This window comes from Galeopterus variegatus, unplaced genomic scaffold, assembly GCF_000696425.1.
Source record: "Galeopterus variegatus unplaced genomic scaffold, G_variegatus-3.0.2 Scaffold300, whole genome shotgun sequence".
NCBI lineage: Eukaryota > Metazoa > Chordata > Mammalia > Dermoptera > Cynocephalidae > Galeopterus > Galeopterus variegatus.
In genome coordinates, this window is record NW_007726411.1 from 593058 (window position 1) to 620229 (window position 27172).

General features: G+C 45.0%; 1 protein-coding gene across 1 annotated transcript in view; it reads right to left on the bottom strand.

Moving 5' to 3' along the window:
* Positions 1-12283: 12283 nt before the first annotated feature.
* Positions 12284-27172, bottom strand: part of SCN10A (sodium channel, voltage-gated, type X, alpha subunit) — a 100556-nt gene continuing 85667 nt past the window's right edge. Inside the window, exons 22-26 of the mRNA XM_008567173.1 lie at positions 26123-26176; positions 25087-25224; positions 22846-22950; positions 17044-17314; positions 12284-13497 (exon numbers count right to left, since the gene is read on the bottom strand). Coding sequence (XP_008565395.1) covers positions 12284-13497; positions 17044-17314; positions 22846-22950; positions 25087-25224; positions 26123-26176 — 1782 coding nt within the window. The remainder of the gene's footprint in view (positions 13498-17043; positions 17315-22845; positions 22951-25086; positions 25225-26122; positions 26177-27172) is intronic.

A 27172-nucleotide genomic window follows, 5' to 3' on the forward strand; every position in this document is an offset into this window, starting at 1 on the left:
TTTGGTGGCTCTGTGATCATCAGGGACCCATTGATTCTGTCTTTCTAATCCACTATTCTAGTTCACTTCATGGTCCAAGAAAATGGCTCTGTCTGTCTCATTTACATGGTAAGATGGATGGAGAAGGAAAGACAGAAGTCAAAATGGTCTGCATCCTCCCTTTTAAGGAGCTTTCTGGAAGTCATGAAAATACCTCTGGTCCTATTTCATTAATCAGGATTCAGTCATATAGCCATACCTAGCAGGGAAGTTGAAAAGGCTGTGTTTAGCTGGGTACACTTGTCAGGGTTCTGTTATTAAGGAAGAAGAGACTGGATTTTGTGAAACAACTAGCTCTTTCTTCCACATGTGATAGAGGAAATCTACCAAAACCTGATAGCAAACTTCTTAATAAATTCTGAAAGATTTAGATATGCCTGCTAAAGTCAGAAATGCATTAAGAAAAGAAAGGAAATAAACATTTAAGGATTGAAAGGAAGAGACAAAACATTTATTTACAAAAGGCATGATTGTCTACAAGGAATATCTAAGATCTCAAACTTAAAGCACTAAGAAANTGATAGCAAACTTCTTAATAAATTCTGAAAGATTTAGATATGCCTGCTAAAGTCAGAAATGCATTAAGAAAAGAAAGGAAATAAACATTTAAGGATTGAAAGGAAGAGACAAAACATTTATTTACAAAAGGCATGATTGTCTACAAGGAATATCTAAGATCTCAAACTTAAAGCACTAAGAAATTTCAGAAAGGTTTCCAGATATAAGATCAACATGTGAAAATCAATAGTGTTCCTATACAATAGCAATAACTAATCATAAAAAGGTAATAGGCAAAACGTGTCTTTTGTAATAGCAACAACTATTTCCTAGAAGCAAATATATAAAACCATGCAAGAATTTGGTGAAAATTATTGTCAAATGTTACTGAAGGACATAAAAGGTCTGAGTAAAGGGATAGATATATCATGATATTGGATGGGAATACTGAATATTTTAAAGATTTCAGTTCTTTTTGAATAATCTATTAATTCAATGTATTTTCAATAAATATTCCAGTAGTTTGATAGAACAAATAATAATTCTAAAATTTATATGAAAAACTAAAGGGCCAAGAACAATAATAAAATTCTGACTAAGACCAAAGTGCTGGGTGTGTCTGGGGAGGATGTGGTGAGATGCTCCTTTGTGTGTGAACACCGTGTCACCCACTCACACCCCTCTACTCAATGGAGCAGGGGCAGCAGGATTGCTATTTGCAAGGACTACTTTGGGGCACAGTGTGGCTGATGGGCTCTGTAGTTTTCTCCTTTTTTATCTTTCTGCTTCTTCTGGGCATGGAGGGCATCTCTTAGAATGAGAATGCTTAGAAGTTATGCCAAGAGCAATGAACGGTTGGCCTATTAATGCCCCTCCCTGAGGAATATGGGGGTAGGGGCCAATGGGGCTTATTAGCTAACAATAAGGGGAAGAGGCAAAGTGGAGCCAGGGTTGGCCAACTGTGTGTGAACTGTAAGGCAACCCCAAGTGGGCAGCAAAGAAGTGCCAGCAGCATCATCTGCTTTGGAGGTGTTTAGGGTCAATGAGCAACAAGCTTGGTTGTGGATGGAGTGGGTGTGCCTTTTTAGCCATCACGGGTTGTGGGGCAGAATGACAGGAGTAACAGCGCCTGTGTCACTGGACTACAGTGGAGGTTGCAAGGCTCAGCATTTCTAGGCAGTAAATTCAATATTTCAGAGAGTCTGGGAAAGTAATTACAGCAGTCCTGACAGAAGGCAAGACCTTGAATCAGTGCAGTGACCGTACAGATGGTGAGAGGATGGATTTGGGGTAAAAACCACAGAACCCAGCAAGGGATGGAACATTTAGAAAAGCAGCAGTCATGAGTGACTCTGAGTGTCCGTACTGGGTAGACTGGGAGGTGAGCGGCACTCTAAAAGTAGGCAGCAGGCACTGGGGAAAAGAGGAGTGAGTAGAGTGATTTGGGGGCTTTCAGGAGGTGTTGGAGCCAGGAGAGAGACCTGGTGAAGAGGGGTGACTGAACTCTAGGGAGCTCTGCCATTTAAGGATGGCCAGAGGAAGAGGAGTTCAGAGAGGGAAAAGGAAAGGAAGTGGAGGACAGAGGACATTTTTAGAGGAGAGGGTTGTAGGAAGGGCTCAATCCACCTGCTGCTTCCCCAGGGGGAGAGACTGTGTTTTGGAGGGTCTGAGGTTCCACTCCATCAGGATGAAGCTCTGGGAATTAAGTACCCACTGGCGCATTCCACATCTGCTGAAGAATTTTATAATGGTTTCAATGTAACAACCAAGCACAAGCTCTTTTTCTCCTTTACCCCTTACAAAGCATTTTCATCCCCTTTGAATCTCTTTGGTGGGTTTGCAGGGTAGGAATCTTTATTCCATTGTATTGACAAGGAAGGTTGCTCAAAGAAGTTGTGATGTGAGCAACAGAAGGCCTGCAGTCAGACTGGGACCTTCTGCCCTCTCATCCTGAGCTCAGTCTGGAGCACCACCTCGCTTAGAAGATAAGTTTTCCTGCATGGATCATTTGCAGGCATCTTCAGCTTCCAAGTGGTCTGGGGCTCCTTGTTCTAAGAAGCATCACTATTCAACAGGCATACACACATGCACATGCGCCCTTATATTGCTTTATAATGCAATTAAATCTGTAAGCAGGAAGCAGGAGCAGCCACATTTCTAATCATCAATTAACTCAGTTCTGGTCAGGAAAAAAGTGAGTCCTCTTCATGCATACCCTTTCAGAAATTGTCTTTGTACAGTGAATCATATCGACCAAGTTTTGTTGTTGGTGGTTCTGTTGCCAGAACTGGTGCTTTAAAGGGTCAACAGTAGACATGAACTTTCTTGGTACATACTTGATGCCTAGAGGCAAATCCCGCCTTTTCACTTGGGTGATGATTCATCTGGGGCTCCGCGGAAGAACACACTTCAAACATATTTCCACTTCAGGGAATATAAGAATGATTTTCTGGAGCTAGAATCCGTTGTTATTTGGGTCTAGGGAGCACTTATCTGGAGGAAAAGGACTGGGCGCTGTTACCACAGATGAAGATGGGAGCGGGCTTCCTAGCCCGTGTTGTGGGCGTCCTATCTGACCAGGCTTAGTGACTTTTAGTCAATTTGTTTGAGAGACTCAAAAATCCATAGTTCAGGTCTCCACTGGGCACAACCTCCTACTTAATCACGTTCCTCCAAGCACCGCTTCTCCGTGATTTGTCACTGCGGCCAGGGGGATCTTTACAAACATGAATCCAACCTGTGCCTTGTAACACTCATGGGGAGTTTTTGCCTACCCACCCTCCCTCCTCCTTTTGGTAACGCTGCTTTAACTCTTTTGGGCGTGGGGGTTGGAGGCAGGTAATTGCATGTGGTCTTGTTGGAGCTATCAATCAAAACGCCCTGCCTTTCCTTCACTGGAGCTGGGCCAATCAGATGCTCTCTCTCTGGAATTTGAATCCTGGCAGGACATCCACAGGGAAAAAAGCTGGAACTGATTGGTCCTGGTCCCCTGAAGAGATTTTCTGTTGGTATCTACTGCCCAGAAACCTACCCAGCCTTGGCTGCTGTCCTTCCTGGTTGTTCAGCATTTTCTTATATCCTGTGAGTTTCCCCATGGCCTTCCAGTAAATTCTTTTTATGCTAGAATTGGTTTTTGTTGCTTGCAACCAAATAACTCTGACTGACACAGAAATTGATACCTGGAGATGGGTGTTACTATTAACAGATCCTAAGATGTGGCCATGGTCAAATTGAGATGGGCTGTAGGGCACTGAGACTTTCCTATCCTCAGATCCAAATCTGGAGATTCCTATTATGCTGTCAGTCTGTTGTATCAGGAAAATCAGGCCACCTGCCTCTTGCGGCAGGTGTTTAAGGGCCTTGATAGAAAAACTCTGTGATTTAGAAAGTTATGGGTTACTTTTTGCAGGCTTAGTAAAGTCAAAGAAAGAAAGACAAACTTTGCCTAAGCTGGCCTATATGAAAGCTGAAAGGGAGGCCTTTTCTGTCCATGGCCAGGAAACCAAAATCTTACAGTCGTATGCCTTGGAGAGTAAAAAAACCAAATATCTATCCCAAGCTAATAATGGTGGAGAAAAGGTGGGGGGTGGAAACTGTGGTGTGCTGGAATCCAGCTTATACCAGCTCAAGTCCACTGTGCACATCTCTTTCCAGTTCTGCCTTCAGGGATGTCACATGGGTAACTTCACATGGACCATGGTGCGAGTGTTTACATCAAAAAAATCAGAAAATGCTGCATATCACTGCTTTTCTTTTTCCTCCTGAAGAGCCGATTGTTAAACGTTTGCCAGCACAACACCTTTTGGAAATGTAGAGACGAGGGTAAGAATGGGAGCTGGGGGAAGCCTAATGCCTACCTCTTCCCCTGCAGGATCCTGTCCCTATAATCCCTTTAGGGCAAAGGAGATATTACTCCAATTTAAAGAGTTGTCAAATGGGATACAGACTGGGGTAAAGGGCAGGTGAACTGTGCCTCCACACCGAAGCCTATAGTTTTTCAACAATATCTTTGTACAGTGGCTGAATGAGGACAGGAGAAGGCCATTCAGCTAGGGCTGGGGTGAGGAGGGCAAGCGATCTATTGCTAAAAGGCAGTAACATCCAAGTTCAAGTCTAGATTGAAGGACCATAACAAGAGCTAACAAGTTGGTTAAACACAAAGGCTAGAAATCCCACTAAGGTTTTAAGGGAATTGTATTGTCAGGGAAACTTCAGTCCAGGCAAGTAATGGCCTGTGACTGCTCAAACCTGAAGGCAATTTCCAGGGCCCACTGGTGCCAACAGAAAGTGCAATTAGCTGTTCATTCCCATGAGGGAATCTCTTCCCAGGGCTCCTGTCTCATGAGGAAGTAGAACAGCAGATAAGGAATTTCCATAGAGCAGGATCAAGAAAACCCTCCACTGTCAGAGCAGTAAACATTTCAGAGTACACTGTGGATTAGCACTTCGGGATATGGTTTCTCTTTTTCTTTCTTTTTTTTAATAATTTATTTTATTTATGGAATCAAAATCGATTATACATATTTTGGGGGTTGAACATTGAGATATGTTGATCAAACCAATATTAGTAGCATATACATTGTTACAAATCATAATTATTCTTTATGCCCCTTGTCCAATCTCCCCCTTCCCCCATTCCCTCTCCCTCCCCCCTCTAATTGCCCTAGATTTCTTTTCTTGTTCTGAAAGAATAATGGTTACTCTGTTGATTTGTTGCCTAGATGATCTGTCCAGTGCTGAGAGGTGTGATCAGGTCCCCCAATATTATCATAGAGCAGATGCTTCTTCTGTCACTCTGAAATGGGCTTTGTGGAGAGACATCCTCTTCTTTTCTTTATCTCTGCTGGTGACCCTCTTTGTGTGAATGCACTCCAGTGGTTGGTGGACCATCTGCGTGGTGGTTGTGGTGTCTAGTCGTTTTTGCAGCTGCCATGGTTATTGTGGTAGCTGTGGTGGGCCACCCACATGGAGGTGATGTTTTTGGCATGCTCCTTGACACTGGTGGTGTGCCTGGTTATGGGGTGTGTCTGGTCCCCTTCTCCATGCCTCTGGTCCCTAGATGGGCCCTGAGGCGCTGGCACCATGTGCCTGGATGTGGGAGGGTGGTCTTGTCCTCTTCTCCATGCCCTGAGTCCCCAGGCAGGCCCCAATGTGCTGGCACAGCGTGCTGGTTGTGGGAGAGGGATATTCTCCAATCCCATTCTCCATGCCTTGGGTCCCTGAGTGGCCCCGAGGTGCTGGCGCAGTTTGCCTGGATGTGGGAGTGGGGTCCAGTCCTCGGCTCCAAGCCTCTGGTTCCCAGGCAGGCTCCAAGGTGCTGGTGGTGTGCCTGGTCTGGAACTAGTTTTTTGTCCTTTGCTTACTACTAACATGGGGGAACTTCCTGTGGGAACCAGTACTTGAGCTCTGTGGTTGAGCTAAATTGCTGCTGTTTCCCTAGGGAAGGCTTTTTGTGAAGCTCAGGGTTTCATGGTTGACCTTATAGGTACCTCTGGCTTTCCAGAGACCTGGTGCGCCTGGGTTGTGTAGAAACTCTGATCTGGGCCTGAGTTTTTTCATGAAACTGCACCCCATGCAATTTTGCATACCCAACCAGTCTCCTCTGAGTGGTCCTGCACTGACTGGGGGGCAGGTCAGCTGTTCTTGCTGTGTCCCAGTGTTCTCCCAGTGGGCCTGTCTCCCCCACCACCCATGCTCCAAACACTTCCCATGGGATGGGCTGTGCGCTGGTCCCTTGCGATGACTCACCGGCCTCTGAATGGCTTCCTTTTTTCAGTTGTTCTGGCTCCTGGCTCATGTGTGGGTCCATGGGAACCCTATTAGTGGTCTTGCTGTCCTGAGGGCCGCCAAGGCTCTCTTCTCACCTGCTGCCTCCAAGTGACTCCATCTGAAGGGCACAGCTGTGGCTTCTGCCAGCTCCTGCTCCATGCACTCAGCAGCTCCAGCCTTAAAGCAGCCACGGCCCGAAATGTTCAGAGCAGCTTTTTCTTTCTCTCATTGTGGCTTCTCCTGCCTTCATGAACTCTGTAGGTCTCTCCTCCTCTTCCCCTGAGCTCCAGCGGCCCCAGCTTGGCTGATGTTACATTTTTATAGTTGTAAACTGGTTGATTTGTGGGAGAGAGTGATGCTGGGAACCGTCTATTCTGCCATCTTGACCAGAAGTCCTCTTTTTCCAAATAGGATTTTAAAAATTGAAGTGAACATGTTTATCCTACACTATTGTGTATTGATTAGATGGTTAGCCTGTGGGTACTGGGCCATGAAGCATTACTTCTGGACTAATCAAGAAGAAAGCATTTCACTCATTTGACAAATATCTGTGACTTTACTTTGACACTGTTCTGGTTGCTGGGGATATATCAGTGAGCCAAGTAGGTCGAGTCCTTGCCCTCACAGAGCTTACATTCTAGTGGAGATGACAAACAGTAAACAAGTATAGACTTGTATATTATATCCCAGAGGCTAAGTGCCATGCATTGGTTGGTAATTAGATTGGTTGGTTGGGGAAGAACTGAAGAAAGTGGAGGAACAAGTCTGGCAGATATACTGGCTCAGGGAAAAGCAAATTCCCAGGGCCTTTGCACTGAGGCAAGAGCATGCCTGGTGTGTTTAAGGACTGGGGAGGAGAACAACATGGCTGAAGTGCAGGAGTGAGGGGAGGTGTGGGTGTGGGGTGAGGTCAGAGAGGATTGAGGGCCAGATTATTTAAAAACGTTGTACTGACATCTTCTCAGAGTACCATAAAAGCCATGGATGGATTTTGAGCTCTGGCTGCTGTTTAAGAATAGTCTGTTGAGGACAAGAGTAGAAATGGGGAACCAGTTGGAAGGCTATTGAAATAATACTTGTGAGAGATGATGGCTACTTGGATAAAGTTGGTAGTAGTCAACGTGGAAAGAAGTGGTCAAATCCTGGGTATATTTTGAAAGGAGAGTTAACGGGATCTGCTGACCTATTATTGAAACATTCTTGCCTTGGAGCTGTATGCAGTAATTGGATAAGGCTCTGGATGGTTTCCCTTTGGGAATAGGGGGAGTGTGGTTTTATGTGGGATAGCTGTATTTTGTTAGGAAGCTATTTTTGATGTTGCATTTCTAGGAAGAATATATGTTGACACTGGGCAGCTAAGGGGTGGAGTGTAGCAGCCAGCTACTGTTTTAGCCTGTTCATCACACATTTCCTATTCTTATGGCCACAGAACTCTTCCATTTGGGAGCTGCTCTCGGCTCAGCTCCTGATTCCTAGGGTGAACACATGATCCAGGAATTGCCAGTGTGCTACATGTTCTGGACAGTGTTTGCTTAGGAAAAATGATGTGATACAATAAGGGCCAAGGACATGCCTCCCTGGATTTTTGCTGGAATTATCAGGAAAGAGCCAAGTTTCCCTTCTGAGATCACAGATATCAATGACTGCCTGAGAATGGAGGCAACATAGAAAAAAGCAGAGTCAACTGGGAGAGGTACTGTCCTGATGGTATCATTTGAGCTCCTGAATCCAGCTAAGCCTCAATCCAGCTGCATCTCTGGGTTTCCTGTTTAGGAGATGAAAATGTTTTCTTTTCTTTCTTCTTTTCCCATGAACTAATTTGGGTTGTATTTCTGTCACTTGGCAACAAGGGCTAATATCTGGTCAGTATGCACAGGTATAATGAGATATTTCTGCATCGATTAGTAAATAGCTGCTGCCTCAGGCCTCCCATGTGCTCCCCACCTCCTCTGCCTCAGCTGTCCTGGTCCCTCTTTTGAGACCTCCCTCTAGACCATAATCCAATAACTAAAGGGTTGGTACCTGGCACAGCAGGGGGCCTCCAGAAGCCTGCTTTAGCAATATGGTCAGTTCTTGCTAACTGGTTGGTGCCCTATACCAGGTAGTTTGTTAGAAGTTTTAATATCACCCATGATATCATTCAAAATAATTTGGAGGGACACAAAACCTTTTCCCCACTGTGAGCATATTCTACATCTCCCCTCTCCCTGCCACGCTCGCTGCACAACAGCTTATTTCCATTTCCTCAAATTCTTCACCCACTTGCACATCTCCTGTGTCTTTTGCAGTTGTTATTCCCTTTTCCTAGAATTTATTTTTCTACTACTCACTACCGAACTCCCACTCCTCCCTTTATAGCCTGGCTCAGGTAATCCAAGTCCAAGATATAAATTCCACAATTGAGAATAGTGATAGTAACTACTACTGTGAAGAGGGAGGGGAATCTAAGCTGAGCCATTTAAAGCTTCTTTTTCTTTTCTTTTTTTAATTGTGAGATAGAATATACACACAGAAAATGTATTAGACAAATATGTTTAGCTTGACACATAGTGATAAAGACAATGCTGGTAAAGAGCAACAGCTAGGTGAGTAGTTAGAACGTTGCCAACGTCCAGTCACAGACGCCTCCTTCCCTCTGGTGGTGGCCTCCACCCCGACTTCTGCGGTAACTAATCCTTGCTCTCCTTATGCATTCCTAAACAATGTAGCTTAAATTTGCCTGTTGTTGAACCTCATATAAACATATAGTTAATAAAGTTTTGTGTCTGGCTTCTTTCATTTGATATTATGCCTGTAAGATTCATTTATAGATGGGTATGAGGCTATACTTCATCCATTTTCAGTACTGCATAAAATTACATTTTAAAAAACCCCACAATTTATTAAATTATTCTACTGCTGATGGACATTGTGTTGTTTTTAATTTGGGTCCATTATGAACAATGTTGATAGAAATCTCGTACATGTCTCCTAGAGGCATGTGTGCATGTATTTCTCTAGGTTTTATACCTAAGAGTGGAAAACCTGAGTCGTGGGTTTAGGTATCTTCAACTTGTCCAGATAAAGTTAAACTATTTTTACAAAATAGTTGTGCCAGTTTACACTCTCTCCAGCAGGACCTCTCAGGTTTGCTCCCTGAGAAATCTAGCTCCTATGTTGCAATTGGATCACCAGCTGAACTTTGGAACTGGATCCAGTGAAATATCCAAAAGATAACCCTGTATTTGCATGGATACATTTCTGAAAACTCTGTGTAATGTAAGATGTATATATATTGCATCTCTTTTCCAGTGGTTCCTATTATAATTTGAGGGGGGCTGGCTGGTGAGCTCAGTTGGTTAGAGTGTAGCCTTATAACACCAAGGTCATGGGCTTGGATCCCGTACTGGCCAACAAACAAACAAACAAACAAACAAACAAACAAACAAACAAACAAACTGTTAACGCCCAACCCCATTACAATTTGGGAAATGCATCTGTGTGAAAAAAAAATGTGGGGTGTATTAGTTTCCTAGGGCTTCTGTAACAAGTAACCACAAATGAGGTGGTTTACAACAATGGAAATTTATTTTCTTACATTTCTGGAGGCTAGAAGTCTGAAATCAAGGTAGTGGCAGAGCTGTACTGCCTATTATGGCTCCAGGGGAAAATCCTTGGCTTCTTGCCTCCTCTTAGTTTCTTGTGGTTACCAGCAATCCTTGCCGTTCCTTGGCTCGCAGCTGCATCACTTCAATTTCTGCCTCTGTCTTCACATAGCTTTCTTCTCTGTGTGTGGGTGTGTTTCCATGTCTTTGCATGGTCTTCTCCTCTCTGTGCGTCTGTGTCCAAATTTCCCTCACATTATAATGACACCAGTCATGGGATTGGGGCCCACACTAATCCAATATGACCTCATCTTAATTTGATTACATCTGCAAAGACCCTGTTTCCGTGTAAGGTCACATTCACAGGTACCGTGGGTTAGGACTTCAGCATCTCCTTTTGGGGGACACAATTCAACCCACAACATGAGGCATAAAATGTTATAAGAACATTTTTGAGAATAATATTAACTACTTAATAAAACTAGTCTGATAGTTGGGTACATTTAATTCTTCCACATCACTGTAAAACTAAACCAGTCCCTCTGTCCACCCAGCTGTCTTATAAACAGTTGGGCTAGTATCATCTCAGATGGCTTTTTCACCGACCATATGGAGTTTAGATGTTGAAGAAGCTACACAGTTAATATCTGTGCTCCCTTGTTGAGTGGCACTAGGGAGGAAGAGCCATGGGGTTGAACTCATCTTTTAGATACAAACCAGGCATCCTGAGGATAGCTGATTTGTACTGGAGTGGCCTGCGCTATCCTACCATCATCTAATTAACCTGCATCTGTGGGGGCTGGCAACCCCCAACAAACATCTTGAAAGCCTCTTTGGCCTCTGATGGGCCATCAGTGGCAGAGAAGGGAGAGCAAGGCCCCAGATACCTGTATCCATGAAGCATGTAAGGTGGATCAGCCTCTACACTCTGTAATTGTACAAATGGAAAATATAATGAAATGATCAAATATATATCCAACGAATTGACCTGATCTGTGTGACTGGAATGTCCCAAGAGTTAATAAAAGATCATGGCTGTCATTAAAATCCCTATGTCCTATGTTGTCATGTGAACTCTTTGCTTTTCTTCATCTGAAGACCTGCCATATGCCTTTAGCCTGAATATACTCCTCTGACAATTCTTACTCCATTCACTGCATAAACCCAATTCATCTTTTGGGGCTTAACTCCTATTTTACCTCTTGTCCTTGGGGCAGTGCCTGTCATATAAGAGGTATTTAATAATATTTGGAGGATAATTGAAAGAAACTGCTGGCCATACCTTTGATCTCACAGATCATCTTTATCAAAATGTCCCTTTTCTTTTGATTATACTAATTATGGAGTCCTGGCCCCAGGGGGAATGTGAAAACCCTCTTTCTTAAAGTCTGATTATGAGATGTGAAACAGGCTCTGGGATGAATCCAAAAGCTGTCTCTTTAGCTATACAGCAAAAAGGTCTGGACATTGCAGTCTTGGAAAATAAAGTGTTTTCCCTATCTGAATGGGCAAGGCACCATGGAGTTCTGCAACATGAGATGCAGGGGCTGTAGAAAGCATCTATTCTGTCCCTCTTCCACCAATTTTACAAGTGAAGAAACTAAAGTTCAGTGGGGAAAGAGCTTGGCCCCAGTCAGCCAGGTAATCTGTGGAAGAATTAGGATTAGAACCAACCTTTCCAGCTCCCAGGACAGTGCTCCTTCCTGCCCCACCCAGCCTCAAGCTCAAACTGAAAAATATCAGGAACCCTGAAAGTGAGGAAAAAGTGATTCATTATTCATGTCAGCATCACACAATTAAGAAAAAAATAAAATAATGCTTTAAGATACAACATCGGTCTTGACATACCTTTAAAAATATTAATTTTAATGGATGGATTTTAAAGACCTTTCATGACACAGACCATAGGTGTTAACATGGCTGGAGAAGTTGTCTGGCAGCTCTCAACAGGCAGTCATGCAAAATCCTAAGTAACATTGCCAGCCTCTATGTGGTGCACAGAGGACTACCTTGGACCTTCAGCAATGTTGTTGCAATATATCTTTGGAAGTTTGGAAGTCCTGATAAATTCGTCTAGGTAAATATAATCTCTGATCACAAACAGAATAAAAGGACCAGGGACATTTTCTGGAAAGTAAGAGAACCCATCATCACCTGATATTGAAATTCAAAAGGGAAGTCACAGTGGAGATGCTCTTGGCTTCTGACTCCTATCGGTGTGTGGGGGCTTTTTCAAAAGTGGGTACCATCTGTACTACCTGCCCAGTTATGATATTGTGACCAGTGGCATGCATTGGTGAGGTTGTAGCTGGGTGCCATCTGTACTGGGAAAGAGTTATCACAGAGCAGAAGGACACATCAGAAGTGGATATGTCCACGCTGGTGTGTCCTCACTAGGGCCCAGGGGAAGTCACCTCCTTATTGGTGGCCTCATCTTCATTTTGTATTGAGCTAGATGTGCTCATGTTAACTCTATCACTAAGGCCTCTAGTGACACTGTCATAGGATGGTGGGAAAGATGTGGCAGATGCAGTTTCAGATTTGTCTGGGAGTACACAATTTTCATTTGCCATGAATGTAGCAAAACCTTCATCTTGGAGTGACATAGCCTCCTCCTCAGCCCTGGGCACACCTGGGTGATTGGGGAGGGTCAAGGAGCGGTGCAGCACATAGCTCCGATAGGCCTTTTGGATGACAGTGGCTGAAACATCTTCTTGCTTCCACCGGAGGGTGGTTGCTATTGGTTCATAGGATGATTTTGAAAGATTAGTTGCCATAAACTTCTCCTCTATATTTGTCTTCAAAGAATCCAATTCTCCGGATTCTCCCAAAACATTCTTGGTGAAGGCAAAAAGGATGTCCAAACAGTGGATCTTATCTCCAGGGACCAAGGGCAGGTCCATCTGGATTAATATATTCCAATTGGGTTTTGGGATTCGCAGGGGGCCAGAGAGAGTGTCTGCAAAGTCCGAGAGGGCAGAAAAGGCAATAAACTGGGTGGCCTCTGGGTCAAACTTCTCCCAAGTCTCATAGAACATGTCAAAGTCATCCTCGTTCAGGGGATCTGTGCTCTCCTCTGTTGCCACATTGAAGTTCTCCAGAATCACTGCAATGTACATGTTGACCACGATGAGGAAGGAGATGATGATGTAGGTGGTGAAGAAGAGGATGCCCACAGCTGGGCTCCCGCAGTTCCCCCGGGAGCCAATGCTGTTGGGTAGATTGGGGTCACAGTAGGGGGGGCCCGTGTTGAGGATGGGGCTGAGGAGGCCGTCCCAGCCAGCTGATGTGGTGATCTGGAAGAGGCACAGCATGCTGTTGGCGAAGGTCTGGAAGTTGAACATGTCGTCGATGCCAGCCTCCCTCCTCACATGGGGAAAGCTGGCCATGCCGAAGATGGAGTAGATGAACATGACGAGGAAGAGCAGCAGCCCGATGTTGAAGAGGGCGGGCAGGGACATCATGAGGGCAAAGAGCAGCGTGCGGATCCCCTTGGCTGCTCGGATCAGTCTGAGGATGCGGCCTATCCGGGCCAGGCGGATGACTCGGAAGAGCGTCGGGGAGAAGTAATTTTCAAGTGACTTAAGAATTGCAGAAAATACCAGGCCTTTAAAAGAGGGGGGAATGAGCTAATTAGTACCTCCAACCATGAGCCTGACAAAGTTGGCTGTCATCACACTCCTTCATCTCTGCTCCATATCGCCCTCCACTTGAGCATCCGTATTCAAGGACTCTAGGTCCCCTGAGCCTGGCATGGTGGTTGGCACAAAGTAGGGGCTCAGTAAATGTCCATTGTGTAAATCCTCTTTCCCTCAGGTACATATGACCCTTCCTATCATGTTCTTATCTTTCCCTCCACCCAGAGTATCCTCTTCTTAGTCAGCCTCTGTTGTCAACACCCTATCTCTGCAGCCTAGTTCAGTTAGACGTGATTGCAGCATGTTCCACATGCCACAGTCCTGTGCTTGTTTCCATTTATGACACAGACCCTGCTCTTCCTTGATTGCAGCCTTTAGGTCATGACTTTTCCTCCACCCTGGTTCTGTGCTCTGTGAAGGCCAGGACCCCCTATGATTCATCTCCCTATACCCTACTGTGAAGATTGACTCAGTTCCTGGCACATGGTCCTGTAGATAATTGTACGGAGCCTGGTATTAATTACAAGGGGGTCTGAGGAGTTGGGCAACTTACTGACAGCTAAAGCAGAATGTCTTTGAATGGCCAGCTGTCTGCATAATGGCTTTAATTTGTTTCTTTCATTTCCAGCTGTGTTCGAACTCTATGTTAGGGTCTGGAGATGGGCTTCTTAGGGTCAGTTACTGCCCTCAACTCCAACTATGGACAAGGTTGGAAAGATGAAGAATGTGTATGTCTTTTTACGTGATGTCTAATTTGAAGATTTTTGAAGCTTGGTCTTGGGGACCTGTGGAAGCCTATTGGGACCAAAAGCCTCCATCAAAGATGAGGCAAGGGCTGGTCAGTTGGGTCAGTTGGTTCAGTGAGCACAGCCCTGTAACACCAAGGTCAAGGCTTCGGATCTCTGTTCTGGTCAGCTGCCACACACACACACACACACACACACATGCACACACAAAAGATGAGGCAAGGCCTTTGGGTAAGAGGGACTAGAGACTTCTCAGGACAAATGGTGAGGGACGGAGTAGCAAGCTCTTACCCCTTGCAGGGTTCCCTTGATCCTCTTGTCCTACCTCATGTTTGTTATACTCGTATGCATATGGGTGATAACAATATTGTTTGGAAGGAGAGAAGAAGTGGGAAGGGACTTGGGAAATAATTATAATTTTGGATTATAAAATCTTTGTGAAAGGTTTTCTCTTAAAGTTTAGTTTAACTGGGACATTTTTCCACAGTGTGGGGTATATTATGTGTCTGTATAATCTAGTAAAATTTTCTGCCAGACAATTGGTCTACGTATTAATTTGAGTTGCCCAGGATTCTATTTCAAGGGAGAATGAGTCCTCATGCTTGTAGTAATTAGGTACTCAATTTATGTGTGGGGTATATTATGTGTCTGTATAATCTAGTAAAATTTTCTGCCAGACAATTGGTCTACATATTAATTTGAGTTGCCCAGGATTCTATTTCAAGGGAGAATGAGTCCTCATGCTTGTAGTAATTAGATACTCAATTTACAGGGAGAATGAGTCCTCATGCTTGTAGTAATTAGGTACTCAATTTATGTTTTACTGATGGGAAGGCAGAAAGGGAGGGAGGGGCGAAGAGAGGGCAGGAAGATTGACAGGTGGGGCATTTTATTTTTTTATTACTAACATGGGAAGTTACATAGGCAAACTCCCTTCTCTAATATAAAATCAAAATGGCCTTTAGAGTCTTATACTTTGGAAGGCAAAAAACAAAACAAAAACAAAAGGTTTATTTTTTTATTACTAACATGGGAAGTTACATAGGCAAACTCCCTTCTCTAATATAAAATTAAAATGGCCTTTAGAGTCTTATACTTTGGAAGGCAAAAAACAAAACAAAAACAAAAACAAAAGGAAAAACAACCAACCAACTAACCAACCAACCAACAAAAACTCCCATCATGCTCAGTGAAATAAGCCAGACATAGAAGGACAAATGATCCCACTTATATGAAGAATCTAAAATAGTCAGACTCATAGAAGCAAAGAGTAGAACGGTGATTTCCAGGGGCTGGGGGAATGGTGAGGTGAGGAGGTGTTTGTCAAGGGTACAAAGTTTTAGTTATGCATGATGAATAAGTCCTAGAGATCTACCGTATAGCATAGTGCCCATAATTAACAATAGTACAATATATACTTAAAAATCTGCTAGAGGGTAGATCTAATTTTATGTGTTCTTAGCACCCAATAAATAAATAAAGAAGGTGGGAGGAAACTTTTGGAGGTGATGGATACATTTATGGCATTTATTGTGGTGATGGTTTCACTAGTGTGTACTTATCTCCAAACCCATCAAGTTGTATGCATTAAATATGTAGAACTTTTTGCATGTCAGTTATACCTGACAAAGTGGTTTAAAAACAAAACACAGCAGCAACATCAAAGCAAACAAAATGAAACACAAAAACAAATTTAAACCCCCCAAACAAATAAGTGTAACCCAAAGCTGTGTTTCAGCACCAGGGTGGGGAGGTCGCTTACATGCTGCCAAGTTGTGTTTAGATGCTATTGGCTCTTGATAAAAAATCAATGGAAAATTTCCATTTCTACAGCTGTGCCCTGCCATGAAAAGTAAGGTGAGTTGGGATTTGGCCTTCATAAGACCAAACTTTGGCTAAGTCACAAGAAGTCCAAGGACAGTCTCTCGGTTGTTGGTGGGAGGTAGCTGGTTCATTAAAACATAGCCTGATCTAAATTCAGCTCTGCCTCTTACTAATCACTGAGGCTCAATTTTAAAATATAAAATGAGGATAATAATACCTCTTTAACAGGGCTGCTGTGAGGATTTATGGAACCCAGCCTAGTGCTCAGAACTCAGTGAGGACTCAATTATAAGGCTCCATTCCCCATGTTAACATCTGACTCTACACCATTGGGCCAAAATACTGGGCCTGTCATTCAACAACATCCAGACTGGGTCTCAATAGCATTGAACTGTTGTCATTGATGCCGTGACTTTTCTATCACTCACATTTCCTAACAGGACAGTTATATGGATATTTAACTACAGAATCTCCTTTGAACGATCTCCTTTTAGTCTTCCCTCACTCTGCTGGCAACCCACCCCCTTCTCCAGAAAGCATTTTGTGACTCACCTCACCTCACATCACCCACCCCCTGCTTTGAAGACCATAAAGGTAAGGCCCACTGGAAACTCCATCATCTTCCAGTTGTAGGTTCTCAGGAGGAGTAATCATTCACTGTGAGCCCCCAAGGTTTTGGCGATGGGCTGTGCACACATTATGTGCCCGTAAACACTTTATGACAGCATGAAGAAGACCAGACCAATGGAACTTCTTCATTTCACTGAGAGAGCAGCCCAGGCACATTTAAAATCTGCTGCTCTTAGAAGGCTGCAAATACCAGGCTCTTCTACTATTCAACACGTATCTTTTAAAGTCTGCTGGTTGTCCCCTTGGTTTTGAAAGAGCAGCCAAAACAACCCCAAGCATAGGCCAGCCTTCTCCACCACGTGGCCGCCCACTTACTCAAGATGGAGAGGACCACAACGATGAAGTCAAACACATTCCAGCCATTGGTGAAGTAATAATGCCTCAAGGCGAACATCTTCATGACACACTCGCCAGTGAAGACGGCCACAAAGAACTGGTTGATTTTGCCGAGGGTTTTCGTCTTTTCCTCGCTCTGCTCATCGGTCTCTACCATCATGGTGATCATGTTGAGGCAGATGAGGACCATGATGACAATGTCGAAAGCTTGTTTGTTCACAATGTCAAAGATGAAGCCCTGGTATTTGTTCTGAGAAAACAAGAGACGGTGGTATCAGGGCCTTTGGGCCGACGTAAACCAGGCATCTGGAGGGGCTGGGTTCTCCATACGTGAGTGTTAAAAGCCTGTCTTTCTTGTCTTCCTTACACTCCACATCCAAACAGACGCCACATCCTGTCCTCACCCCTTCCAAAATCTTACTTCTAGTTAACTCTACATCATTGTCCCACTTCAAGCTTCATCACCTCTCCTGGCCCCTTGAAGTCACCAGGAACTTCCTTTGTCATGGCCCATTCTCTTCCCTCCATTTGCAATGTCCTTCCAGTCCCCTCTGTTGGCTGTCTAAATTCCAATAGTTGTGAATGATCCATCTCTCTTAAGCCTCACATCCTTCAGGGAGTTTTCCTTAATCATGTAGCACCACCCCACTCTGTCCCTTCTTTGGCTCCCACAGTCTAGTCTTGAATTCTAGCATTTCACACATGCTTTTCTTCTCTACTAAACAGTGAGCTCTTTGAGGATAGGGGCCATGCCTTACTCAGGGGCCATGCCTTGCTCAACCTCATGTTCCTGTAGTGCCCTGCACAGAGCAAGAGTTCATGAACTGCTTGCAAAATTACTGATTTGAGCTACTTTGCTGAGGGTAAAGTCAAGTGCAATGGTGCCACTTATTCCTGGATATGTTCTCTCTTTATTTCTGGGGCTGTGTAGATTCCTAAGCAAATGCAAGCATAGGGCATGGGGTCAAGTCTTGGTTGTTTGTATTCCTGGAGGGAGTCAGAGCAACCTGGATAACCAAGAGATCATTTATATCTGGTAGTTTTTTTGGTGCCTTTAAGAAGTTCCTAGTGTAGCTCTCTATTCTTCTTGAGTTGTTAAGTCTTACTGGTCTTGATAACGACACCATTCTCCTCTCTGTACTTTCTCTGAAACCCTTCTCCTGACCTCCATAGAGCTCACTACCTTGATCTTCAAACATCTCCTCTTACTCAAAGGCTGCCATTCTCCCCAACTCCATGTACCTCAGGGCTAGAGATCAGGCCTGGGGTCCTGCTCATTCCCCACTGTCCCTTCTGGACATTTGCTCCTCCTGTGCCATGTAAACCCCTTCCTCCTTGGAAGCTTGTGTTATCTAGCTAGTCCACCTTCGTCTCCTCATTACTACCACTACCAACCTCCTGATGCCTCTGCTTCATTCCTGATTAGTGAGGCTCTTGGCCACACTTGCCCACTCTTGGCTGTTATCCTAGGTATCTCTAATGTCCACATGAATGGCTCTTAGTCTCTCAGTTCCTTCAGTAAATCTCTAATGACCTAATTTTTCTTAACTTAAAGCAAAATCTTCCTGAGCTTCACGTCTCCTTTCAGATATCAACCTTGGTCTCTCCCCACTTTTGCAGCTAAATTTCTTGAAAGAGTTGTATACAGTGCTGTCTCCCATTCACTCCTCAATCCATTCCAACAGAACTTTCCCCCCAACCCCGCCACTGAAGTGGTTCTTGCTAGGATCACCTTGTTTGACATTGCTTACCACCCCTCCATCTTGACATTCTCCTTTCTTAGTTTCCGTCATGCCTAACTCTCCCGGTTCTTTTCCTGGTTCTTTCGGTTGCTCTTTTTCAGTCTCCTTCACCCAATTTTTGGATATTAGAGTTCTTTGAGGCTCAGTCCTAGACCCTCTTTGCTCTTCACTCCATTCTTTCTCCCTTGGCAATCCCTCCAGCCTGTGAATTAGTATGTGTGTGATTTTTGCTAATTACTTGCCTCTGTCACTGGATGGTAATCATCATGAAGGCAGGAACTTTGTCTATCTTGCTCACTGCTCTAATCCTAGTGTCTGCATAGTGCCTGGCATGCAATAGATGCTCAATAAATTGTTGAATAAATGGAAGATAGAATGGACAGCTTTAAATTAACCACACCTTAATTAAAATTTTAAAGCCCCCCTACTAGGCTTGATTTAATTTAATTCTGTACAATGGGTATATACTGAATGCACATGTTGTGCAGGGCTCTGCATGAATGGCGATGAGGCAGGAGAAGAACCTGTTAGAGTCTGGCCGGGGAGCTCCTGGGAGCTGCTGAGCAGGCAGAAGGGGAAGTGCTGCGGTGAGACTGATCCCTGCTTCTGCTTCATGGCGGGGATGGGTTGCTACCTTGTCGGGTTAGAGCAAAGAAACAGACTCATGCGGGCCTGGTGCCATGCATAATTGCTGGCTCACATCTTTCCTGGGGTGGGAGGGGGATTGCTGAGCCATTAATCCCTTTCATTTCATCACCAAAAATGGTGAAAAAGTAGAGGCCTATTCATGGTTACATGACTTCTAATTAAACAGAGCAGGCAATGGCATCAGTAAATGTTTGGGTGTCGGGCTTGCCCTGGATATTCTGACTTTAGGGAATGGAGCAGCTTGTTGGCTGCTCTTGGCTCAGTCCGTAGGCAGAGATCACACCTTCGCAATCCTTGGTGCTCTCAGAGACAATGAAGTAGTGATTGATGATGTGATATTCTAGAGCTTGTTATTTTCCTATAAAGTGGAGAATATGAAACCTACTTTTAGTGATTTCTATAGCAAGGAATGTTATGGAATAAAATTCCCCAGTCTTGTGGAAACCTTAGCCTTTACTGTGGATGATACAAGATTTAGAGCCTGGGCTTCACCAGAAGCAGGAGGTGGTGTGTATGTGCATGTGTTGGGGGTCCCTATGTGGTTCCAGGTTAGCTCTGCTGTGACATGGCACCCATGCATATGTGGGGCAGAACTCCTGTGCCAGTGCTCTGCTTTTCTGACCGGCTTGACCTGTTTGGGCTCCTAAGGGAGAAGGTGAACATTCCAGGCTAATAATCTGGTGAAAAGGAAGCTGGGCCTGGGAGGGAGAGTCTTAGGTGGAAGTGGGACTTTCTCTTTTTTCCCTCAGTTTTCTTTCTTGGTTCTGGACTTGAGGACGGAAGATGATCAGGTTTGTGCCACTGAGTAGGTGGGGCCACATGAATGCTGATCAGGAGCTGGAATGTGCCATCACCTTTGGGCCTTGGGGAGCAGCCATCTGCAGTTGCTTCTTGGACTGTGCTCTGCTGGTTTCCCTGTTGGCATCCCTAAGACTACAGATTCTTGTATAAATGTTCTAGCCTTGTATCAGCTATGCTACATTAGGGAACAAAGGAAAGAGTGATTGCCAGGCTTGGACCAGAATATTAAGGGTGCTGTGGATTGATGTCTCTGCAAAACATAGCCTCCCTCTGTGACAGTGTAAAGAAGGTGGGAAATCTTATTATGGTAATTGAAAGGTGGTCCCTTGAAGAGGTGATGAGATTGTAGGACCATGCCGTAGTGAATGGATTGATAATGGTGGTCAGGGGCATGGTTTTGAGGCTTTTAAAAGAAGAGCACATGAGAGGTTAGTCTCTCTCTGCTCTGCCATTTCACAACGTGATACCCTGCCATCACTGAACTAACCACCAAAGAAGGTCTTCTTCAGATGTGTTCCCTAGCCTCTGAAACTGTAAGGAATAAATTTAGTTTTCTTTCTAAATTACCAGTATTACCAGTTCCAGGTATTTTGTTATAAGCAACAGAAATGGACTAATATGGGGTAACAGTTTTTCCATTAAGGTTAGCACAGTGCTGACAGTTAATCAGTAATACATGCCCCTTCCATCCAAAGGGATGGAGAGTCTCATGAGCAGAGTTGGGCTATGTGGCTTCATGTCCCCTCTCCAGGTGGAGGACCTCCCCCAGTGCCATTCTTGGGTGATCTTGGTTGTGGCTTAATTAGGAGAAATGGTGTTTTTGTTGTAGGTCTTCCTGCCCAACCATCAGCTCCTACTCCTATCACAGTGCCTGGAATTCCAACATTGGGCTCATATCTTTGTATTTAGATGGCCTCTCCAGGGTCCCTTTTTGAAATGCAGCTCATCCTGTCCCAGGGACAATGTCCTCCTTGAGAGGAGGAAGCTCTGCAGGTCTGTGGGATTGGTTGATGAGAGGGAAGAGGCTGGATGTCATAGAGAGATTGTGTAGTGTGTGGGGAAAGGTGCCAAAAACCTTCATGATTTTGCCAAGGCTGTCCCTAGCATAGCACTCCTTGGTGTCTGGTTCAAATGTGGATTCAACATTAGTCCAGGCACCAGTAAAGACCAGCACAGGCTCAGCTGCTTGCTTCTCAGTAAGTCTCAGGATCCTCTTCCCATAGTCTCTGACTTGGATCTGGTTAGAGGGGCTCAGCCGTTCACCTACATCTTTAATATTGAGCCCGCTCCTACCCATTGAACTTGTTGACAGATGGATGCTCAGTGAGCCTTAAGGACTTTCACTCAGGCTCACTCAGGCCCAGTTACCTTGATCTTCTGGGGGATGTGGGCGGAAACCTCTACCCCCACAAATGTCTAGACCTCCTATCACTCCCAATTGTAACACTTCTAAAAATCTAGAATAGTAATAAATTCATGGCCACTGTTTCCAAATAAAGTTTGTCAAAGGTCATAACATTTTTCCAATTTAAAAAAAAAGTTTCTCCTGTAAATATTTTTAAGACTCTGTTCTCACAAAGTTTGGTCTAACTTATGCAAATACTATGCCTTGATTTAGAAATTCTAATGCTTTGGCAACAGAATGTATGTCTCCCTAATCATTTAGGGAGAGGCCTGTTCTTTAGTTGAAGGTCCTTAGGCTTCCCTTGTGTGGGTAAGGGCTGATCATTATGCTGTGGGCAGTACCTGTAGTTTTCTTCATAAATGCTACATCTTAGCCACAGAAAGGTTATGTTAAAGGGACAAGAGGCCAATGGCATTCACTGGATTGAATGGCTCAGAAATTCTTTGAAGAAGCTCTGCTATAATTTTAAACATATCAACATCTTTACTCCCAACCCTGTTCATTTGCTCCCTACAGGGGTGCTATCTTGAGGCTACCCAGAAGTTTGATGTTTTTCATCTTCCAGCAGAGAGATGAGAAGAACTTAGGTGATATCATGTGTGGTTTGGGCACTGCATTTAGTGGAGAAATAAAAGAGCGTGTCTTGAGAAAAAAGGAGTCAAAGTGGAGTCTGGCCCTAATTTTTGGCCAATCTTTAAACTCCAGAGTGGGGTAATTTTTGGTTCCTATTGGGCACTTGACCATGACTGTGACTGTATCTTGGACACAGGGGTGTTGGGTTTTGGCCATATCCTCTTTAGTCTACCTTTGTGCATGAGGTGGAATGTAGGATTAGTCTGGAGATCCATTGCAACTAGGTCATGAAGCATAACCATACAAATGTTTCATCTCTGGGCTCTAACACCCTTTCTATCATTTGGCCTAATCTGTTTCTAGTCTCGAACCCTAAAATTGCTGGGGAACTCAGTATTTCCCTGAACAGGATTATCTGGAATGACTATAGGAGATATGTTCACTCCAGAATACCAGAGTCGCTTCTTTTAAACTTTTCATTCCTTGGGCATGGAACCCTCATTAACCTCATCTCCAAACTCAACCCAGATCTGTTCCTCCACAGACAGCATTGGCCAGGCTGTAAGGTTGGATTCACAGACATGTTCTGCTAGAGGGAAGCTCTGGGCTCACCAGGGGCCGTGGGATGGGCTTCTGAGGTTTCTTGGAGCCCAGCTTCTTCATGGCATTGTAGTACTTCTTCTGCTCCTCTGTCATGAAGATGTCTTGGCCCCCTAAGTGCAGGAGAGAGCCATACTGCTGTTATTAAAGCAACGGGAAACCCAGGGATACCAAAATCAGAGCATGCTGGATGGGAAGGACCACCTTCTCCCTCCTCTGCAGAGAGATATGCCAAGCCTAGGATCAAGGAGTGTCTTGTCCAGGTGCCACAACCAATGACAGAGTGGTGGGATTGCGCCCATCTTGGACTCCCTGCCTGGGTCTCTGAAGCAAAGCTGGTTTCTTTCTCTAGGAACCCAGAGATGCTGCCAGACAGAGGGTGGAGAGGGTTTGGGAACAGGACTCAAGGAGAAGGTATATTTTGGCTCAAATCTGAGCCTTGGATACAGCCTGCTCATTCCAGTCAAGTTCTCTGGGCTTCTAGAATCCTGCCAGGGGGGCAAAAGCTTTCTTCAGGGCCTCTGGGGCAAAGACTCTGGGATGCAGTCCCTTGAACCCTTTCTGGAGAGGAGTTATGGCCTTATCTTTGGGTCCTTCATGTCAGAGGGACCTTTGACTGGTTCTCTTGAGGCCGTGCCAGTTGTACTGCCCTCTGTTGTTACAGTGCAGGAAATTGCACCATTAAAAATGCCTTCCTCCCTTAGGATTGGGTGTGAAGTTTTCTTTAGAGACCCTTTGGATTTACTTCATTCAACCCCTCACCTTTCACTTAGTGACATAACTTGAAAGCCACCCATTTCAATAGCATGTTTGTGTAAATTAGTTGCTGCAAATGCTGGGGAAATGGGCTGGGATCTGTGGGGTTGGAGAGATTTCAGAAAATATGTGGACACAAAGGGCTTGCTGGGAGGGACATCTTGATGGGGACAGGGGTAGAGGAGGGAGCAGGGGCAGGGGCAGTGGGAAGGTGAGCACTGTGTGGGACAATGCTGAGGATTCTGGGCAAGGAGTCAGGGATGGTTTCTCGCCCAAGCTTGATCACCAGCTCATCTCACTCCATTACCTAACATGGCCAGCTCTATCTCTGGACCTCAGTTTCCTCACCTGTAAATGGGAGAAAGAACTGCTTGAATGCCCTCAAAGTTCCCCAGGATACTCATGACACTGGTCAGTGCTGTCTTGCTGAGCCCTCTGGGGCTCCCACAGACTTCTCAGGCCCTCTTCTAATGCTCGGAATCCTGGCTGAGGACTTCCTGTAGTGGGATGCCTGTCCACTAGATATAAAGCCTAAATTATAGTAGCTACACTTAGCATCTAGTGCCACTGCATGCTCAGCCCTAAACTAGGTGTTCTTTGTACAGGGTTTTATTCACTTCTCACCACAATCCTGAGAGTAGGTATTATTAACCCTACTAAATGGATGAGAAAACGGAGACTCAGAGAGGCTTAAAATATTAGCAGCATCACCTATCCAGCAAGGAATTGAGTCAGGAATGCACACCCAGGCTTGTATGATGCCAAAGGCAATGCTGTGCCATGTGACTTACCCATGTGCCCCCTTTCTCTCTGGATCTCAGTTTACACAACTCTAAAATGGTACCTTATCTATCTCAGAGGTCTGGAGGGTATTAAATGAGAGGATAGCATGAAAGCATTTTATACTTTTAATCCCCTCATATTTTACTACAAATATGAGAGGTTATCTGGGGACTAGGTTCCTATTAATAAGTCAGCTCCCTTGGAAGCAAAAGCCTTCCTTCCCATCCCAAGGATCATTGGCATTCTGCCAGTGCTGGGGTCTTGGGCCTTCTTGTGGTCCTGACTCAGTCCTTTGGGGGTCAGAGCCCCAAACAAAGCAGCAAGTGCTGGAGCCCTTTCTTTCCCTGTTGATATTTCCCAAGGGGTCACCTGGGACACAATGAACATACCTGGTTGCAGTTGGGAAGACTGAGGTCACTTTAGGAAGGTGGATGGGAAACCAGAGTGGTGATGTGGGTGGGGGGTACATTGTTGACACAGAGAGAAATGCAGCTCTTCCAGCAGCAGCAGCAGCAGCCGCCCCAGGCACCATGCAGGGCTGAGGGCTGCAATCAGGGGAAAGTGTTGCTGTTGGTGTTAATGGCCTGGAGTTGGCTCCTGGTCAGGTGCAAAGGGCTGTGAGTAGTGTTGGGTTTAGTCATGAGGCCGGCGCTGGCCAGCGGACAGGAAGAATGAGATTTGCCACCACAGCAGAAACACCAGAGCTCCACTTATCTTTTTTTTCTGTTGATTGAAGTTGTCAATTATGACCCCAACAAAGAGATTCAATGTGAAGAAGCCACCAAAAATGATGAAGATGACGAAGTACAAGTACATGTACACATTGTCCTCCCATTTGGGCTGCAAAGTGACCTGTGAGCAAACAAGGTAGAGAATGGTAAGGAGAGGGATGTCTTAGCTTAGTTTCATCCTAAAAGCCAACCCCGAGACCAGGACCTGGGTGCAGGTAATTTATTTGGGAGGTGATCCCAGGAAGCAGGCACGAGGGAGTTGGGGAGAATAAACAGGAACAGGAGAAAAGCTAATGAAGGGGGTTGCTAATCATGTGGGCAGCTGGTACTCAGTCCTGCTGGGGCCCTCTGAGGAACTATGTGGAACACAGCTCAGAACTGCACCACCAAGGAACAGGGAAGCTGGAGTTTTTATCTACAGGCTCCCAAACTAACAGTGAGGGTTGCCCTTGGCGACATTAAATCCCATGTTCTTGGGGGAGGGGCTGCTTAGCAAGTTCTGGAGCACTGAAGAAAGTCATCAGACAGAGAATCAGAAATGCAGCATGTGAGTGAACTCAGAGGTGGTCTGGGGGACATGGGACAGGGCACCAACAGTGTCTGCCACAGCGGGAAGGGGTCTTTCCCCAACAGTATCTCCTCACCTGGCTCTCACCATAATACCTGAAATTCAGTCTCATTCCTTCCGAGGCCCTTTTCTTCTAGCCACCACCCTCTCTCTTGCCCCTGTCTGGGAGTGGCCTCACATACACTGTCCTTTACAGGTTATTTGATGCTTTCCTCAGTGGTCAGCAGAGTAAGAGCTTGAGAAACCTGGGGAGTGTGCATGTAAAGGGTGCAGGCCAGGTGGACTAAGACATCCATCAGAGGGTCAACTGGACACTGCTGCAGGGAGGGAGAGTGTGAGGCTGCTGGGTGATCACCTCTTCTGGTACCAAGGTTGTCTTCATTGCATTTCACATACAGACTGATATGGGTGGGATGCACAGAGGCTGTAGGCCTGGTGGGCTGAGACTCACCTCACGGGAATCAACAGCTGCATACATGATGTCCATCCAGCCTTTAAAGGTTGCCTGGGAACAAGGAGCAGAGGCCACTCAGTGTCTGCCCATCCCATACACTGGACCCTTCCCAAGCCATGATGAGAGGGCAGGATGCCAGCTAAGGAGTCTTGAGGAGGAAAGGGCACGGGCAGAAAGGGAGAGGGAAAAGTCTTCTCTGCACTCAGTGACTTGACTGCTCTCACATGATGATTTAAAGTAATTCCACATGTGGCTGTTTCAGAATAGAGTGGTATTAAAGACATGGCACCTTCCAGAATGTGGCATGGGCTGGCACCTAGATGTCTGGCTCTAGTGCCAATTGCTATGAGGCTGCTCTGTGCCCTTGATCAAGGCTCCCTCTCTCAGGGCTGCCATTTTCTCAACCACTTTCCCGCTTCAGGCACATGACCTAAGAATGGGATATCCCCCCATCTGGAAAGTGGGGAAGTTGGGAATAGAAGACCTCCACATTCCTGCCTTCACTTTTTGCATTCTTGAGGTCCAGACACTGGGTGTGCCCTCCAGCATGTTCAGAGTATGACAGACATCTGAGGTTTTGTACTCCTATGTCTGTTACAGCACTTGGTGGGCTGTTTTGATTTGCTTATTTGTTTTTCACATATAGCATTGGCACCTGGAGCCAGTTCTGACTATGTCCCAGGGCTGAGCACAGTGCCTGGTACACCATAGCTACTCAGGGATTATTTGTTGAAGAAATGAATGTACAAATGGTGAAATATGGGAATGCATGGAAAACTGCATGACAAAAGTGTAAGTAATTGTATCAATGCTTGAACAAATTGAAGGCTGAATGAACAAGTGGGTGAAGGCAAGGGATGAAGGAATAAATGAATGATGAAAGAGAGAAGGTGTGAATGTGGTTGACTGTCATTATCACCAACATTATCTATCATTACAGTAAACCTAATTAGATGTAATCATTACCATCTAGGAGATGATGTGAGATAGAAGAGTGTTTTGTACAGGTAGTGTCTTCTAAGTCTTCACTTGATATAATCCCATGGC